Raw genomic sequence first — 16,761 nt, 5'->3', positions numbered from 1 at the left:
TTTCACTTTCAGCCACTAAATAACCTAAATCTAGTTCCATCTTCAGTGTTGAGGGGTGGAGCCCAAATTCCCATCTGAAATCCTCATTTACGTTTCCTGTGGATTTTTTTAAGCGATGAAGTTCGATGCCGGTAGCTTCCTTTCGGAATGACGCGCCCCTGTCCTTGTCCTATCCTAGCACCTGTTAAGTCTCTCATGACCTGGTCATCGAGGGGTCATAATATTTTCAGCCATTTCACGGATCAGTGGATAATTATTTCCAGACACAGGAGAAAACTTCAAAATGCATAATATTTCGACGTACGAGGAGGTATCATGCTCTGGAATTAGGATCGATTTAACAATATAGCACGTGTGGCGTGAAAATAGTATATAGTTCATTAGGAGATATATTAGCTACTGCTACATGGTTAGACTACAAAATTTCGAGTGTACTTAATTTGTTTTCGTTGGTATGGAGCCAACAAATTGTGAAATAACAACGAGAAACATGCAGTTCTAAGTCTCCTAAGGTGTTAATTAAGAAATAAGTAATCTTAAGAAAAGAAATTAGACGGAGTGATGCGTAAACTATATATCGTGTCCAGCCAGCAGAGATCTCCTTTGCAGACAGGACGGTGTTTATCTCCGTCGTCTGATGGTAAGTTGCGTGTCCTGTTCCACTTAGCGGCCTCTCATCTGCCGCAAAAGCGCGTAGAATGAATACGACCCGTTTATTAACTGAAATAGAACACAGAGAACACTTAGATCAATATCAAATTTTCTTTAGATGTTTGATACTAGAGTAGTATCATCTATACTGGCAATACATTAGCACATACACTACGCAGCTTAAGCTGGAAACGTATTAACACTAATTACACAATAATGCTTCATTAAAGAGACCAGCCCAGCTGCATAATCCGCCTCCACGACTCAAAATACTTCGAATGTTCGAATGATACTAGCCGCTGATGAAGCTAGATTTTCTACTGACTGAATGACCAACAGGCGGCAGACAACAGTGTTTACTGAAGAGCAGCGTCATCATAGTGTTGCTAATGATTACCTAAATTTAGTCTCATAAAATGAGTGGTAAAATAATTGCTATAAAATAATCAGAAAAAACATTACAATCAAGTTGAAGATACAAATCTAGTTTATGTTTCTTGTGAACTCTGTGACAAAATTAAAATAACAACTACTGTTGGATGCTACCGTTGATCGACGTACATTCCACGCACAGCGATGTAAGTTAATGCCCTCTAGTCCCTTTCAGCTCATAGCTTCCTCTCGAAAGTCCGGCTGTTAAATTGTTGCATTAATGTCTGGGACCAGATATTTTTATAAAATTTTTGTAGCCAAAGAAATCCAGATAATTATCGCAGCATAAAAAGGAAAACCGGTGCAGGAGGTGGGCACAAAATACTGTGCCACGTGCGAGAAAAGTCCCATTTGTCTCTATGCCCTGCAGTGGTGTTACAGGATGAGGAATGTAAAATTGTGCGATCACTTTTTGTGCTATTGTTATGTAAACCATAACATCACGAGAAGTGAAAAATCTAGACGGTTATAACTGTCTATGAATGCCTATGTGAGTTACATCTTCCACATCCGTTTATTTGACTATGTCTTTCAGCATCCAAATCTGCACAGACACTCCGCAAGCCAATAGTCCAAAAACAGTCTTAATAGCATTTATTATTATACCGCCAACCGGTTTCAACCTGACGTAGGGGTCATCTTCCGGGCGTTTACACCATTGGTCGACTGTGTGTTGGTGTCACTCCTGTCTACATAGTTTCCTACCGTTATGTAGACAGGAGTGACACCATCACACAGTCGACCAGTGGTGTAAACGCCCTACGTCCGGTTGAAACCGGTTGGCGGTATAATAACAAATTCTATTAAGACTGTTTCTAAATTATTGATTAATCATACTAATCGCTGCTTCTCTCCACAATTATATTGTCCAAAAAACTCCGCAAGCCACCGTACGGTGCATGGCGGAGGGTATCCTGTACCACTATTAATTATTTCCTTTCCTGTTCCAATCGAAAATAGGGGAAGGGAGAAGCGACTGTCGACCTGCCTCCGTATGAGCCCTAATTTATCTTCGTGGTCCTCATGCGCAATGTACGTTGACGCTGCCCACGATCGTTCGATAGTCTGCTTCAAACGCCGCTTCTCTAAATTTTATGGCTAGTGTTTCCCTAAAAGAGCGTCGTCTTTCCTCCTGGGATTTTGATTTTAATTCCGGAAGCATCTCCGTCAACATCTACGTGTTGTTCGAATCTACCAGTAAAGCAGCTGGCCTCTGAATCGCTTCGATGTCTTCCTTAAATCCAACCTGGTACCGCTCCGAAACACTCGAGCAGTACTCAAGAATAGGTCGCACGTGTGTCCTACAAGCGGTCTCCTTTGTAGATGAACCACTCTCTCCTAAACTTCTCCCAATAAACAGAAGTTGACTGTTCGCCTTCCCTACCACAGTTCTCATATGCTCGTTCGTGTCGCTTTTCAGTGTTACGCCCACATATTCAAACGACAAGATGATGTCAAGCAGGAGGCTATTAATACAATATCCGAACAATACAGGTTTTTTTCTTTCCACTCGTCCGCAATAATTTACATTTCTCCACATTTAGAGCTAGCTGCCATTCATCATATCAACTCGTTGTCTAAGTTGTTTTGTATCTTCCTACACTCACTCAGCTTCGATATCTTACCGTACTTCACGGCATATTCAGCACATAACAGCAGATTGCTGCCCAACCCTCTCAGCAAAATGGTTTATGTATGTAGAGAACAGCAGTGATCCTATCACACTTCTCCGGGGCACTCCTGGTGATTCCCTTTTGATAATCCATAACATAACGAGAGGTGAAAAATATAGACGCTTATAACTGTCTATGAATGTTTGTGAGCGTTACACTTGCAACATGCGTTTATTTGAACATGTCATTCCCTCATATCCCAATAACGATGGCTGTGGACATGTACGTCACATAGATACTATACGTTGTGTCTATTCTGTGCGCAAGCACCCTAATATCTCGCATAAGAGATCAAGTGTCTGTCAACTCACCAGAACACAAGCCTCACATATTTAGTATCCTACCAGTGCCCATCCATAAAACAGAAACATTAGCAAACTTCTTCTCTGTTGCTACTCCCTCTTCTGAAACAAGCTGTCCTCCACACAGCGCACATTTCAATTCCCTGTTGTATTTAAGTAAAGTCTGAGGCATTTCCTTTTGTCAGCTACTTAACTTTGCTTTTTTTTTTTTTTTTGGCTATCAGTCTACTGACTGGTTTGATGCGGCCTGCCACGAATTCCTTTCCTGTGCTAACCTCTTCATCTCAGAGTAGCACTTGCAGCCTACGTCCTCAATTATTTGCTTGACGTATTCCAATCTCTGTCTTCCTCTACAGTTTTTTTCCTCTAGAGCTTCCTCTAGTACCATGGAAGTCATTCCCTCATGTCTTAGCAGATGTCCTATCATCCTGTCCCTTCTCCTTATCAGTGTTTTCCACATATTCCTTTCCTCTCCGATTCTCCGTAGAACCTCCTCATCCCTTACCTTATCAGTCCACCTAATTTTCAACATTCGTCTATAGCACCACATCTCAAATGCTTCGATTCTCTTCTGTTCCGGTTTTCCCACAGTCCATGTTTCACTAACATACAATGCTGTACTCCAGACGTACATCCTAAGAAATTTCTTCCTCAAACTAAGGCCTCTATTTCATATTAGTAGACTTCTCTTGGCCAGAATTGCCTTTTTTGCCATAGCGAGTCTGCTTTTGATGTCCTCCTTGCTCCGTCCGTCATTGGTTATTTTACTGCCTAGGTAGCAGAATTCCTTAACTTCATTGACTTCGTGACCATCAATCCTGATGTTAAGTTTCTCGCTGTTCTCATTTCTACTACTTCCCATTACCTTCGTCTTTCTCCGATTTACTCTCAAACCATACTGTGTACTCATTAGACTGTTCATTCCGTTCAGCAGATCATTTAATTCTTCTTCACTTTCACTCAGGATAGCCATGTCATCAGCGAATCGTATCACTGATATCCTTTCACCTTGTATTTTAATTTCACTCCTGAACCTTTCTTCTATTTCCATCATTGCTTCCTCGATGTACAGATTGAAGAGTAGGGGCGAAAGGCTACAGCCTTGTCTTACTCCCTTTCTTAATACGAGCACTTCTTTCTTCATCGCCCACTCTTATTATTCCCTCTTGGTTGTTGTACATATTGTATATGACCCATCTCTCCCTATAGCTTACACCTACTTTTCTCAGAATCTTGAACACCTTGCACCATTTTATATTGTCGAGCGCTTTTTCCAGGTCGACAAATCCTATGAACGTGTCTTGATTTTTCTTTAGCCTTGCTTCCATTATTAGCCGTAACGTCAGAATTGCCTCTCTCGTGCTTTTACTTTTCCTAAAGCGAACTGATCGTCACCTAGCGCATTCTCAATTTTCTTTTCCATTCTTCTGTATATTATTTTTGTAAGCACCTTCGATGCATGAGCTGTTAAGCTGATTGTGCGATAATTCTCGCACTTGTCAGCTCTTGTCGTCTTCGGAATTGTGTGGATGATGCTTTTCCGAAAGTCAGATGGTATGTCGCCAGACTCATATATACTACACACCAACGTGAATAGTCGTTTTGTTGCCACTTCCCCTATCGATTTTAGAAATTCTGATGGAATGTTATCTATCCCTTCTGCCTTATTTGACCGTACGTCCTCCAAAGCTCTTTTAAATTCCGATTCTAATACTGGATCCCCTATCTCGTCTAAATCGACTCCTGTTTCTTCTTCTATCACATGAGACAAATCTACACCCTCATAGAGGCTTTCAATGTATTCTATCCACCTATCTGCTCTCTCCTCTGAATTTAACAGTTGAATTCCCGTTGCACTCTTAATGTTACCACCGTTGCTTTTAAAGTCACCAAAGGTTGTTTTGACTTTCCTGTATGCTGAGTCGGTCCTTCCGACAATCATATCTTTTTCGATATTCATGAGCTCCATGGTGATCTTCAAATCCTAAATAGCGGCAAACGGTAAATATCGTGAGGGAGTAACCTTATCGTAAAGCAACTAGTGTGCCTAGTTACTTAAACAATTGTTTACAAGAAGCTAAGTCACTTGACTGTACATTCGCTCTGCCATTCGATAAGTCTCCAAAACCCAAATCTATTCACTTCTGCCATTACATTCTATTCTAATATACTGCAACAATTCTACAAAGCTTTTCCCAGAGTATGTTATTTTATACTTCTTGTCATAAGTGGTGTTCGAGAATGACGAAGGTATTCGTTATACAGGGTGATTCACATTGATATGCAAATATTTTATCTTATTTTACAAGTAAAACTAAAGAAAAAAGTTCAGATATAAGTAGGTCCGCGAATCTTTAGTTACAGAGTTATGGCTAATAAAAGATTTTGCCTGAAATTTTCCAACTTATCTAATCTGAAGCCATCGCAAAACTGTACAAGGTTAAAGTAAAGTACGATTTGCATTTATTCTGTTGTTATTGCTCTGGTGAATCTAATAAAACATGTACCAGACATGTATATGCAGTAGTTTTCCTGAAGCAAAGATTATTATACAAGTAAATTTGTTTACTTTCCATTAAGAATGTAGAAACGTTTATGTCAGTGTTGGAAACCTTTATTGAGCTGTTTCATTCGTTTCCTAACCATGAAATGAGTTAGTGTTCTGTATTGTTCAGTGAAAGAACATAACAAGAACAGAGTATGTAAGTGAAACCACAAAGTAACTGTTGTAGTTTGCAGATTATTTATGAAATAGGGGTGCCTTTCAAATTTACGATAGAGGAATACACCGACATGGAGCTTATTCATGGCAAATGTGATGGTAATGCTACGGTTGCAGTTAACAAACTGTGTCAAGTAATTAATAACTTAAAATTTTTACGAAATTACGTCTTTCTGGAAAACTACTGCAGATACATGTCTGGAACATGTTTTATTAGATTCACCAGATCAATAATAACAACATAAATGGGAATCCTGCTTTACTTTCACCTCTTACAGTTTTTCGATGGCTTCATATTAGCGAAGTTGCTAAATTTCAGGCAAAATCTTTTACTAGCCCTAACTCCGTAACTAAATATTTACGGACCTATATAAACTTTTTTCTTCGGTTTTACTTGTAGAATAACATACTAAAATATTTGCATCTTTTCGTGAATTACCATGCGTACACAGTTTACAAACGTTTTTTACGGTTAAAATGGTTCAAATGGCTCTAAGCACTATGGGGCTTAACATCCGAGGTTTTCAGTCCCCTAGAGTTAGAACTACTTAAACCTAACTAACCTAAGGACATCACACACATCCAAACCTGAGGCAGGATTCAAACCTGAGACCTTAGCGGTCGCGCGGTTTCAGACTGAAACGCTCGGCCACAGCGGCAGGCTTTTTTGACGTCTATGTAATATTATTTTGACCCTTAAAACCTCACCTAGTATCAACTTTTGTATCACTGGTGTCTTGTACATATAGGTAATCCATACAAAACGTGCAGTTCAGTCAAACTGCCAACAAAGAAACCATTTCCAATTAAAAAGGATATCAAAATTAAGTTTTCGTTTTCCTACACTAATACTGTTGTAATATTGAAAAAAAAAATTAGGATCAGTGACTCGAAGAACAAATGTAGCATTGACTAAAATCATCAAGTTTCAGAACATGAAACTGTGTGGGTGTGGCACTTCCTCTAATGTTTGTATGTACCAGAGTGGTACTAGCCAGATATACGTCTGCAGTCAGTGTTCGGCACTTCTCATATTACATTGACAGAAGGCCCGTGGGACCCAGAGAGAGATCTGGGGAGCAAGTAGTTCAGCCAGGTAAAGAGGTGGTCGTGCTATGAATATAGTCCAACGTTTTGTGAAATCATTGTAATGAACACAGGAAATGGAGGAATATGAACGCTATAAAGAATTATCATCAGTAACAGATGAGAGGCGATAAAAATGAAGAACACCTTTTTATATGAAATTTCTAACGTAAACGTTTAATGGATCCGACGTAATCCGATGGAAATATCCATGGTTTGAAATGCGTAAGTATATGATTTACTATGAAATCAATGTTGTGTTGTGATCTTCAGCCTAAAGACTGGTTTGATGCAGCTCTCCAAGCTACTCTATCCTTTGCAAGCCTCTTCATCTCCGAATAACTACTGCAACCTTTTGAACATGCTTACTGTATTCATCTGTTAGTCTCCTTCTACAATTTTTCCCCAGCGCTTCCCTCCAGTACTAAACTGGTGATCTCTTGATGTCTTGGAAAAATGTTCTTTCAACCGATGAATCCTTTTGACCAAGCTGTGCCATAGATGTTTTCTCCCTCAATATACTCAGTATCTTCTCGTTAGTGACATGATCGATCTATCTGATCCTCAATTCTTCTGTAGCACTACATTCAGAAACATTCTAGTCTTTCATTGTCTGAACTGTTTATCGTCAACGTTTTACTTCCATAAAAAGTTACATTCCAGACAAATACCTTCAGAAAATATTACCTAATACTTAAATATACAGTCGTCATTAACTAATATTTCTTCATCAGAAATGCTTTTCTTGTCAGGTCCATTCTACATTTTACCATCCCCTCTACTTTAGCCATCTACTTTAGTTATTTTGCTGTGAAATGGCCAAACCCATCTAGTATTTGTAGTGTTTCATTTCCTAACATAATTCCTTCGTCATCACTTGATGTAATTCTACTACATCCCAATTTTCTTGTTTTGCTTTTTTAAATATTCGTGTTATATCCTCCTTTAAAGTCACTGTCCATTCTGTTCAACTGCTCTTCCAATTTCGTTGCTCTCTGACGGATGACAGAATTATAGCGTCATCGGCAAACGACAAAATTTTTATTTCTTCTGCCTGAACTTTAATTCCTTCATCATTTTTTCCTTTATTTCTCGCTCAGTGTACAGATTGAACGACATCGGGGATAGGCAACAACCCTTTCTCACTGGATTCTCCATCACTATTTCCTTTAATGTCCCTCGATTCTTATATCTGACAGGTTTCTGTACAAGTTGCAAATAGCTTGTCACTTCCTGTATTTGACTCCTCCTACCTTCAGAATTTCGAATAATGTATTCAAGTTAGCCCTGTCAAAAAATTTCCCTAAGCCTACAAATGTTATAAACGTAGTTTTGCCTTTCCTAAACCTACTTGGTAACAGAAGTCGTAGGGTAAGTATTGCCTCGTGTGCTCGTACATTTCTCCGGAATCCAAACTGATCTTCCCCGATTTCGGCTTCTACTAATTTTTCCACTCTTCTGTAAGGAATTCGTGCTAGTATTTTTCAGCCACGACTTAATGAACTAATAGCTCGGTAATACTCAAACTTGTCAGCACCTACTTTTTTTTTTTGAATAGTAATTCTTACAGTTTTCTTGAAGTCTGAGGAAAACCAATATAATCCATCTGAAATAAATAGAATGGCCAATAAGGTACCAATGCATGGCACTTCTTACGCTCTATCGAATAACGTAGAGATATATTGTCTAAATGAAATTGGTTAGACGTTACACAAATAGCTAAAGATAGCTAAATTTCAGTTATTTCTCAAGCAATTAAGAATAGAGACATAAACACAGACAGTAACATGTTGCAAGATTAATATATAGTAGAAATAATGGAGCTCCACCTTTCATAGATGTATACGAATTTCACAGAATCAGTAACTATAGAAGTTAATGAGGCTAACTAGCTTAAGTAGTAAAAGGTGATACAAGGTGCGAATACTATGGAGAGAAAGTAATGAAAAATTGTTTCGGAATAATATTGCATGTTTTCTACTGTTAATTACAAACATGTTTCCTTTATTCTACTTACACTGAACGTAAACTCGCTACTAAACATGTGTTACAGTATTTTATATGATAAGAATTAAACTATTTGTGCTACTGTTTAGTCTTAACATGACGCCACGTTTGTTGTGTTTATATGTGAGGTAGCATGTATAGTTCATAAGTAGTGAAATAAATTGCTTACTGATGTAGGGAGAAAGCAAAGTGCGCAGATATAGTGGTGGGGTTGTGTGCAATAAACAGATTACGTGAAGATGGACAAAAGGAACCAGAGACGCACTTGTTACAAGGAGGACGTAACATCGTTCCCGATGGCATTAAAGTCATAGAAGTGTTCAAATAAAGACATCTTGTCAGAGAAGGAAAACAGTAATATTTCAATTAACGGCATAAAATTCTGAAAATTTCCTGTAAATTGTAATTATTGAAAACTGTACTATCAAACTGTCTCAAGACAAACAAATAATCGAAGCAACTGAGTTATACCAACATGTCCTTGTGTAAAATAATTCGATTTGAAGGTATCAAGTTCGAATCTTGCTTGGAGAAGCCACTTTCACCAGTAATACTCGAGTAAAGAGGCAAGGGTGGTGGCGCACTCTCCTTAATCGCTAGAATTCCTGCAAATATCCCAGAGTAAATTCCAAGCAACTCCATTGTGTCATAAGAAGTGAGGGAATGTGATACTCTTGACGGTAATCGGCCCCGTAGCACGTGGCCCCAGGCTCAACCTCTCCATTTTATTTGATCAACTGTGTAATGTAAGCACTGCATTCTATAAACTCTAACAGCGTTACCTACACTAAACAATCACAGGTAAAAGTCAGCACTTACCCTTCACAATCAGTCGACGGAAGTATATGTAGACTTTCCTGTTTAAGAACTTTAACTCTGAGTCAATGTCTCACAATGTTACATGACATTTATATTTACTTAACAAGTATAAGCTCCCATGTATTGTTCTGTGCAAAGAGGACCTACGATTACAGTTTTTAATGAAATGTTATTTCTAAAATACGTTAAAGCTCCTCTCGCCCCTAATTATTCTACAATACGAAGCAAATAAAGTAGAGTATTTCGAACTTAATATTCAATGAGGGATAAACAGTACCTATCATAGACAACCTGCGGCAACCAATGAATAGCAGAAGGGCTTCAACCACGTGTGAAATTTTAGGACTAACTCACTGCATGGTCCCATGTGTCATTACATCTCACCCCTTATTTATTCTACAGTGGGAAGCAAATAAAATACATTATTTCGAAGTTCAAGATCCAATGAGGAATAAACAATGCCTTTCATAGACAACCTACGGCAACCAACTAATAACAGAAGCGTTCTGCCTGCTTTAACCACGAGTGAAATAGTGGGACTAATTCATTGCGGGGTCCCATGCGTCATTACATCCTGCTATAACTCTGCGAGTCATGAAGTGGACAAATTATATAACTCTAGAGCCATGATGATTTTATTTTCATAAATCTGGTGTCTGCACAGTTTTATCTATAACATTTAAATTTTAAAAAACCGCGTCACCTTCACCAAGTGTGATGCTGCAGCTGTTATCACAGTCTGGGTCATTCAAATAAAGTATAGGCAGTAACGTATCTAGCACCCTTACCTTAGACTACTAATAATTAATTCGCTTCTTGTGAATGGGTCATCTACCCCCCCCCCCTCCCTTTTCCGATATAAGGAGGTGTATTGTTTCCTTTAAGAATTTCTGAAAACCGTTACAGATGTGAATATAAATAAGGTGATCGAGAACTCCACCGACCAACTTCAGAGGTTTTTCCGGGATACCGTCTGACTATTTTGGTTTAAGAAACCCTGATTCCCTGACGGCTCGTTACAGAATAATGATGAAATTATGATTCGTTTGTTGTCTTACCGCAGTCACCCTTGCTTCTGCGGAAACTCCTTCACAACAGTGAAGAAGTCTGCAATATTCATTGCCCAAAACGCCTAATACACAACACTCGGTAATGCAACAACCTTCAGACGAAACAAGAACCCTTGTATCACATTTTGTTCAGTCTGTTCTGTCACTGTGGGAGTACAGCACGTAACAAATGCAGAACTGTTCCCTTACAGATTTTGCTAAGAGTTTCATGATCACGCTGAGTATACATCGATGCACAATCGACAGTTTTACACGCTCAAGAATTGCAAAATTCACTGCTGCGAAAATCCAAGCAACCACCGACGTGCAAGCATCGACAAGAGTCTCGCGAACTAGTCTTTTCACATGTTCCGAGAAGAAGTCCATTGGTGTGACGTCTGGTAGCGAGATTGCAGTGGAAGAGGACCACCGCGGCCAATCTGTTGTCAAAGGAAATGCAGTAACTCTGTAACGAGCCGACGGAGGCCGTGTGTCGCTTATAGCAAAACACCCAAAAGGTACCCTTGAAGAACCTCTGAAACTTCATCACTGGAGTTCTGATGTACCCTGTACAATGGAAGAAACGAATATATTCTCTGTAGTGATCAAGGATGCGGCTTTCTAGCCCTATGTGCAACAAGTAATAACTACAGCTTCTAACACTTCTTTACAATGGGAACATATGTAGCACGCAGAGCTACGAAGCAAGCGTATGGTGCCAGTATTGTAACTTTGTTACTTTTAACAGATAAAGGCTAGTCACATGCAATAATTCGGTTTTTCTATTTATAGGCTTGGAGATGCTAGCTTATCTATCGGCAAACTTATGGGGAGAACAACTCTGAAAAGAAGATGGTACAAGAACTCTTTCGCTGCAGTCTACACTGTTGGCCATTAAAATTCAAACACTACGAAGGAAAGCTCAGAGCAAAATTTTAGTCACTGTACATATACAGTGCAGTAGGAAAAATAAATGTTTAAATTTGTAGGACATTTAGGTAAGTACAGAGTAGAAAATTTAGAAGGCATTCATGACACGTTTGGCAGCAAGAATAATTCATTAGAGCTGGATACTTAGTGGAAGGGTTTATACAAGGGTGATGCTCGTGAGGACAAGTTGTGAAAATTACCGAACTATCAGTTTAATAAGCCATGGTTGCAAAAACACTAACACAAATTCTTTACAGACGAATGGAAACAATACTGACCCTACGAATTATCTGAGAAAATAGATTAAGGAAAGGCAAACCTACATTTCTAGCATTTGTAGACTTAGAGAAAGCTTTTGACAACGTTGACTGGAATACTCTTTTTCAAATTCTAAAGGTGGCAGGTGTAAAATACAGGGAGCGAAAGGCTATTTACAATTTGTACAGAAACCAGATGGCAGTTATAAGAGTTGAGGGACACGAAAGGGAAGCAGTGGTTGGAAAGGGAGTGAGACAGGGTTGTAGCCTCTCCCCGATATTATTCAATCTGCATATTGAGCAAGAAGTAAAGGAACCAAAAGAAAAATTCGGAGCAGGTATTAAAATCCCTGGAGAAGAAATAAAAACTTTGAGGTTATCCGATGACATTGTAATTCTGTCTCAGACAGCAAAGGACTTGGAAGAGCTGTTGAACGTAATGGATAGTGTCTTGAAAGGAGGATATAAGATGAACATCAACAAAAGCAAATCGAGGATAATAGATGAAAGGTGGCTACACTGTGTCACAGCGTCAGAGATTGCGCCAAAGAGTTTTATTCAGCCGCCTCCACTGGCAGTTGCAGCTGAGAAGTTGCTGAGGGCAGTAGTAGTTCTGAGGTAGCCGTAGTTAGAGTACTAATTGTGACCATGTCGTGTGCAATTGTTCTATTGGGCAAGGTTGTTGGATTGGGGATGTTGTAATGATCAGAGTGTATTTTTCGTCAATATATACGAAGGTAAAGAAAATTTTTTATTTCAGATGTCTCATGCCTCTTGATCACAGGTTCAGTCAACAAAGCATCTGGCTCGTGTTCTTGTGTTAGACTGTAATTCTGGTTTCTATATGCAATTATAGTATTTCTGTTTTTTTTATTACTTCATTGTAAATGGCGTTTTAAGCATCTTGTCTTATTGAGGTAGAACCGTACCAGATGTGTACGTTGAATCACACTTCCACACACAGAACAGTTACATTTGTGCTTTGTTGTTTCGTAGCTTTTATAGTTGTTGGGGACTAAATTAATTAATTGTGTTAACGGAAATTTCCTTTCATTCTTTGTTGTTATTCTATGCAGTCAATTTGCGTACTAATATTATTCAGGGCCAACCGGTTACGAGACTGCGTAACCAGACAAACAGCGACTAAAACAAAAATATTTGCATTATATTTAATTAAGGCCCCATGCATGGAATGTAATCGAATTAAGTCGGGTGATGCTGAGGGAATTAGATTAGGAAATGATACACTTTAAGTAGTAAAGGAGTTTTGCTATTTGGTGAGCAAAATAACTGATGATTGTCGAATTATAGAGGATATAAAATGTAGACTGGCAATGGAAAGGAAAGCGTTCCTGAAGAAGACAAATTTGTTGACATCGAGCATAGATTTAAATGTCAGGAAGTCATTTCTGAATGTATTTGTATGGAGTGTAACCATGCATGGAAATGAAACGTGGGCGATAAATAGTTTGGACAAGAAGAGAATAGAGGCTTTCGAAATGTGGTGCTACAGAAGAATTCTGAAGATTAGATTGGTAGATCACATAACTAATGAGGAGGTATTGAATAGAATTGGGGAGAAGAGGAGTCTGTGGCACTACTTGACTAGAAGAAGGGACCGGTTGGTAGGACATGTTCTTAGGCATCAAGGGATCACCAATTTAGTATTGGAAGGAACCGTGGAGGGTAAAAATCGTAGAGATGAATACACTAAACAGATTCAGAAGATGTAGGTTGCAGTAGGTACTGGGAGATGAAGACGCTTGCACAGGATAGAGTAGCATGGAGAGCTGCATCAGACCAGTCTCAGGACTGAAGACCACAACAACAAAAACAACTTAGTGGAACTGAGCTTGGCTGACAGATACAGTTTCGTCATTCCACGTTGCCTCAACAGTATGCAGGGTTCATCAACCTTAGTGGATGGCGATTAGTTATGTGCCAGTCTCTCACCAACCCATGACCAGATGATTCCAGTAGCTGAGAGAGATGGAGAAAGTGCTGGACAGGGCAAAGTTCGTACACTCTCTGTATCAAAACAGGCCATAAAACAACGAGTAACATACCGTCTTGTGTTATCTTGTTGAAAAATAACATCACGGAGACCGAGGATACTGGGTACAGCCTCTGAGCCAGACATGTAACAGCTACAGTCCAAATTACCGGCTAGGGGCACTGGAGATCATTGTGTTGTGTACCCAATGGCACTCCATACTATCACGCCAGGTGCTATGCCCCTATGACAATGACAAATGCAGTTAGGTAAGGTCCGATCTCTTCGGAGCCTCCACACACAGTGTCCTTCAAGGCGCTGTATGCCGAATTGAGATTCGTCGGAAGAAAAAGCAACCTGGTGCCACTTCCGTGAGCAATGGATTTATCAGCACCACAGTCACATCCAGCTCCTCTGTCTTGGGTGTGTTGTAATCGTCGGTTGTTTCAGACGAGGTCTGGGCAAGATTTTCATCGTTGATGTGTGCTTCACACCAGCGCTCAGAGTTATTCTGCCTCATCTACGTTCGGAGTGATGTTCGGTGTGCTGTTCAGGTACAACCTTCATATTCCTTCCCCTTTTACCCTTCCCTCTATGTATGACAACGTTCGGACCTCACATGGCCATGGAGTGCACCTTGGACGATCTTATCTCATCCCTATCAGGTGGTCATTCTAATGCTACATCATTTATGGCTTAACTTTTTGAGTTGAGTTTTTTGTGTGTAATTTGTGCTGGGTATGACATTTTTCAGAAGTATCAGAGGTACGTGTGAGGTGCAAAAAAGGTCAGACTTACAGAAACGAATGTGTCCCGGTTGACCGGATATAGCTTCCCAGCGGTGAGTATGAGCGGCATCTGCGCCCTGCACATGAGTGTGTGCACCGCTGTTGTCACACGTCGGCTCGCCCCGATCCACGCGCAGCTGTAGGCAGACACTGAGAGCGACGCCCCCTGTATAAATTGGTGAAAATTTTGTAGTGGCCTGCAGAAAATATCCTTACAAATGATAACGCACTTGTTAATTGTATCCGCTAATAGGAAATCAGGTTACATTCAAAATATTGATAAGCCATTTCATTTTATGAATTTGGAAGCTACATTCCAAAATATGTTATAATTCTACCTTTTGTAAATATGTGGTTCTGTACAGCCGCGTGATCTTCCAGTGAGCACTTGTACATATTAGGAACTCATGAGATTTCGTTTCTACTGTCTGAAGAATAGCTCAGTTTATATGAAGTCTCTGCTAAATTCTTTTTCTGGCGTAATCAGTTTTGAGCCCTTCGATGTTGGTTACAATTATCCTGATTTAGCTTGTTCTGAATGCCCATAATTGTTTCCGTTGCTCTATGAAAGTTGGTGCACTATCTCATAATTTACTAAAAATGTTCAGATCGTGATACTGTTCTGTCGTAGGTCAAGTTTCATATAGAGGAAGTTGTCTTCAAGGAACTAATACTGGAGTCATAACTTGTTATTCGCTCAAAGGTTAAAGCTAAAGCGTAGAATGGAGGCTTTCAGGTTTTGTAATGCAAAACTTGCGTTCGGAGCTAGGATTACAATTCTTCTTAAAACCAGGAGAAATGCAAAAAAAGTTAAGAAAGAAGAAAGAGAATATTAATGATCTGAGGACAGGTCTAGTGCTTGCAGAACATAACAATGAACTAAGGATGGCTCCGCCATTTTCCAAGTACACAAAATATTGTGTTTAACGCTCAAACATATATCACCGCTGCTGTGGCATCGTCAGTGGAATTTCGTTTTTAATTGTGCGGTCCTGTGACTACTAACCAAAATCAGCTACTGTTTTAAACTACCAAAGGTACTAATTTAGATCTGTGGCTGATTTCTGTTGGCAGTAATAGGACACACACAACGTAAAAGACAATAAGAAAACCCACTGACGATGTAACAACTTTGGTGAAACTTGTTTGGGTGTTAACACAAAACAAAAATTATCATACGTGCAAAATTGTGGACCCATTCTTAATTCACTGTCACTAAAGACTGCTATAGAATATGAACGACATTTGCTGAATACTTACTCTAAATAGATGAAATATAAATGTAATTATTACAAGTACATACCTCATCAATTAATTCATGTCCACCCCAACAATATATGTATATTTGAAATGCTGGCATGGGAAGGTACATCAAACATTTGAAAATAGAGTTTCCTTCCGGATTCTGAAAGAAATAATCAGTAACGTTCACTTATGTATTGAAAAATTGTTTACATGCAATTTGTTGTTTGAACTATCGAATTATACCAGTTTCGACTAAAGATGTCACAGACTACTACATTTACATTCACTTACATGTGGAAAGTTAGTACCAAATGAGAAACACGAGTAAAGGGCGGTTACAGTGTTTTAAACTAAAAACTTTCCTTCAGATGCTGTACAACATTCGAGGAGTCCTGAATTTATTTACGTTTAAAGATTGCAACAACATTCTCCCGTTTCATAAAAAAAAGCCTGTGTCACATATTTTTATGCACGTGAATCAACAGTGACAGGGATCTGTAATGACACATTCCGACGATGAGATATACAATACCTTAAGGGCTGCGCCAAAGATTAAATTGAGAATATGTAGAATATAATCTCTGTAATGTTCATATTGGATTCTCTTTTGTTTCATACTCCAAGGAGTTAAGAGACACTTTAGATTGTTACTTTGTAGGGGATGGACGTAATTTTTGTTGTGTGCGGAAAGGCAGTCATCTTGTTAGTATTTATGGTTTGTGCGACGAGCAGAGCAAGTCTTATTGCGTTGTGAATAAAAAATAGTGTGAAGTACCTAAGATTTACGAGAATTATTTAAAGTGACGC

General features: G+C 39.2%; 1 protein-coding gene across 1 annotated transcript in view; it reads right to left on the bottom strand.

The window, feature by feature from the left end:
- Nucleotides 1–663: 663 nt before the first annotated feature.
- The window catches only part of LOC126282391 (odorant receptor Or2-like), a 30,597-nt gene continuing 14,499 nt past the window's right edge, over nt 664–16,761 (bottom strand). The window contains exons 3-5 of the mRNA XM_049982048.1: nt 16,013–16,114; nt 14,720–14,875; nt 664–720 (exon numbers count right to left, since the gene is read on the bottom strand). Coding sequence (XP_049838005.1) covers nt 664–720; nt 14,720–14,875; nt 16,013–16,114 — 315 coding nt within the window. The remainder of the gene's footprint in view (nt 721–14,719; nt 14,876–16,012; nt 16,115–16,761) is intronic.

This window comes from Schistocerca gregaria, chromosome 7 (genome assembly GCF_023897955.1).
Source record: "Schistocerca gregaria isolate iqSchGreg1 chromosome 7, iqSchGreg1.2, whole genome shotgun sequence".
In the NCBI taxonomy this organism is placed as follows: Eukaryota; Metazoa; Arthropoda; class Insecta; order Orthoptera; family Acrididae; genus Schistocerca; species Schistocerca gregaria.
This window is presented reverse-complemented; position numbering and strand designations above follow the sequence as displayed.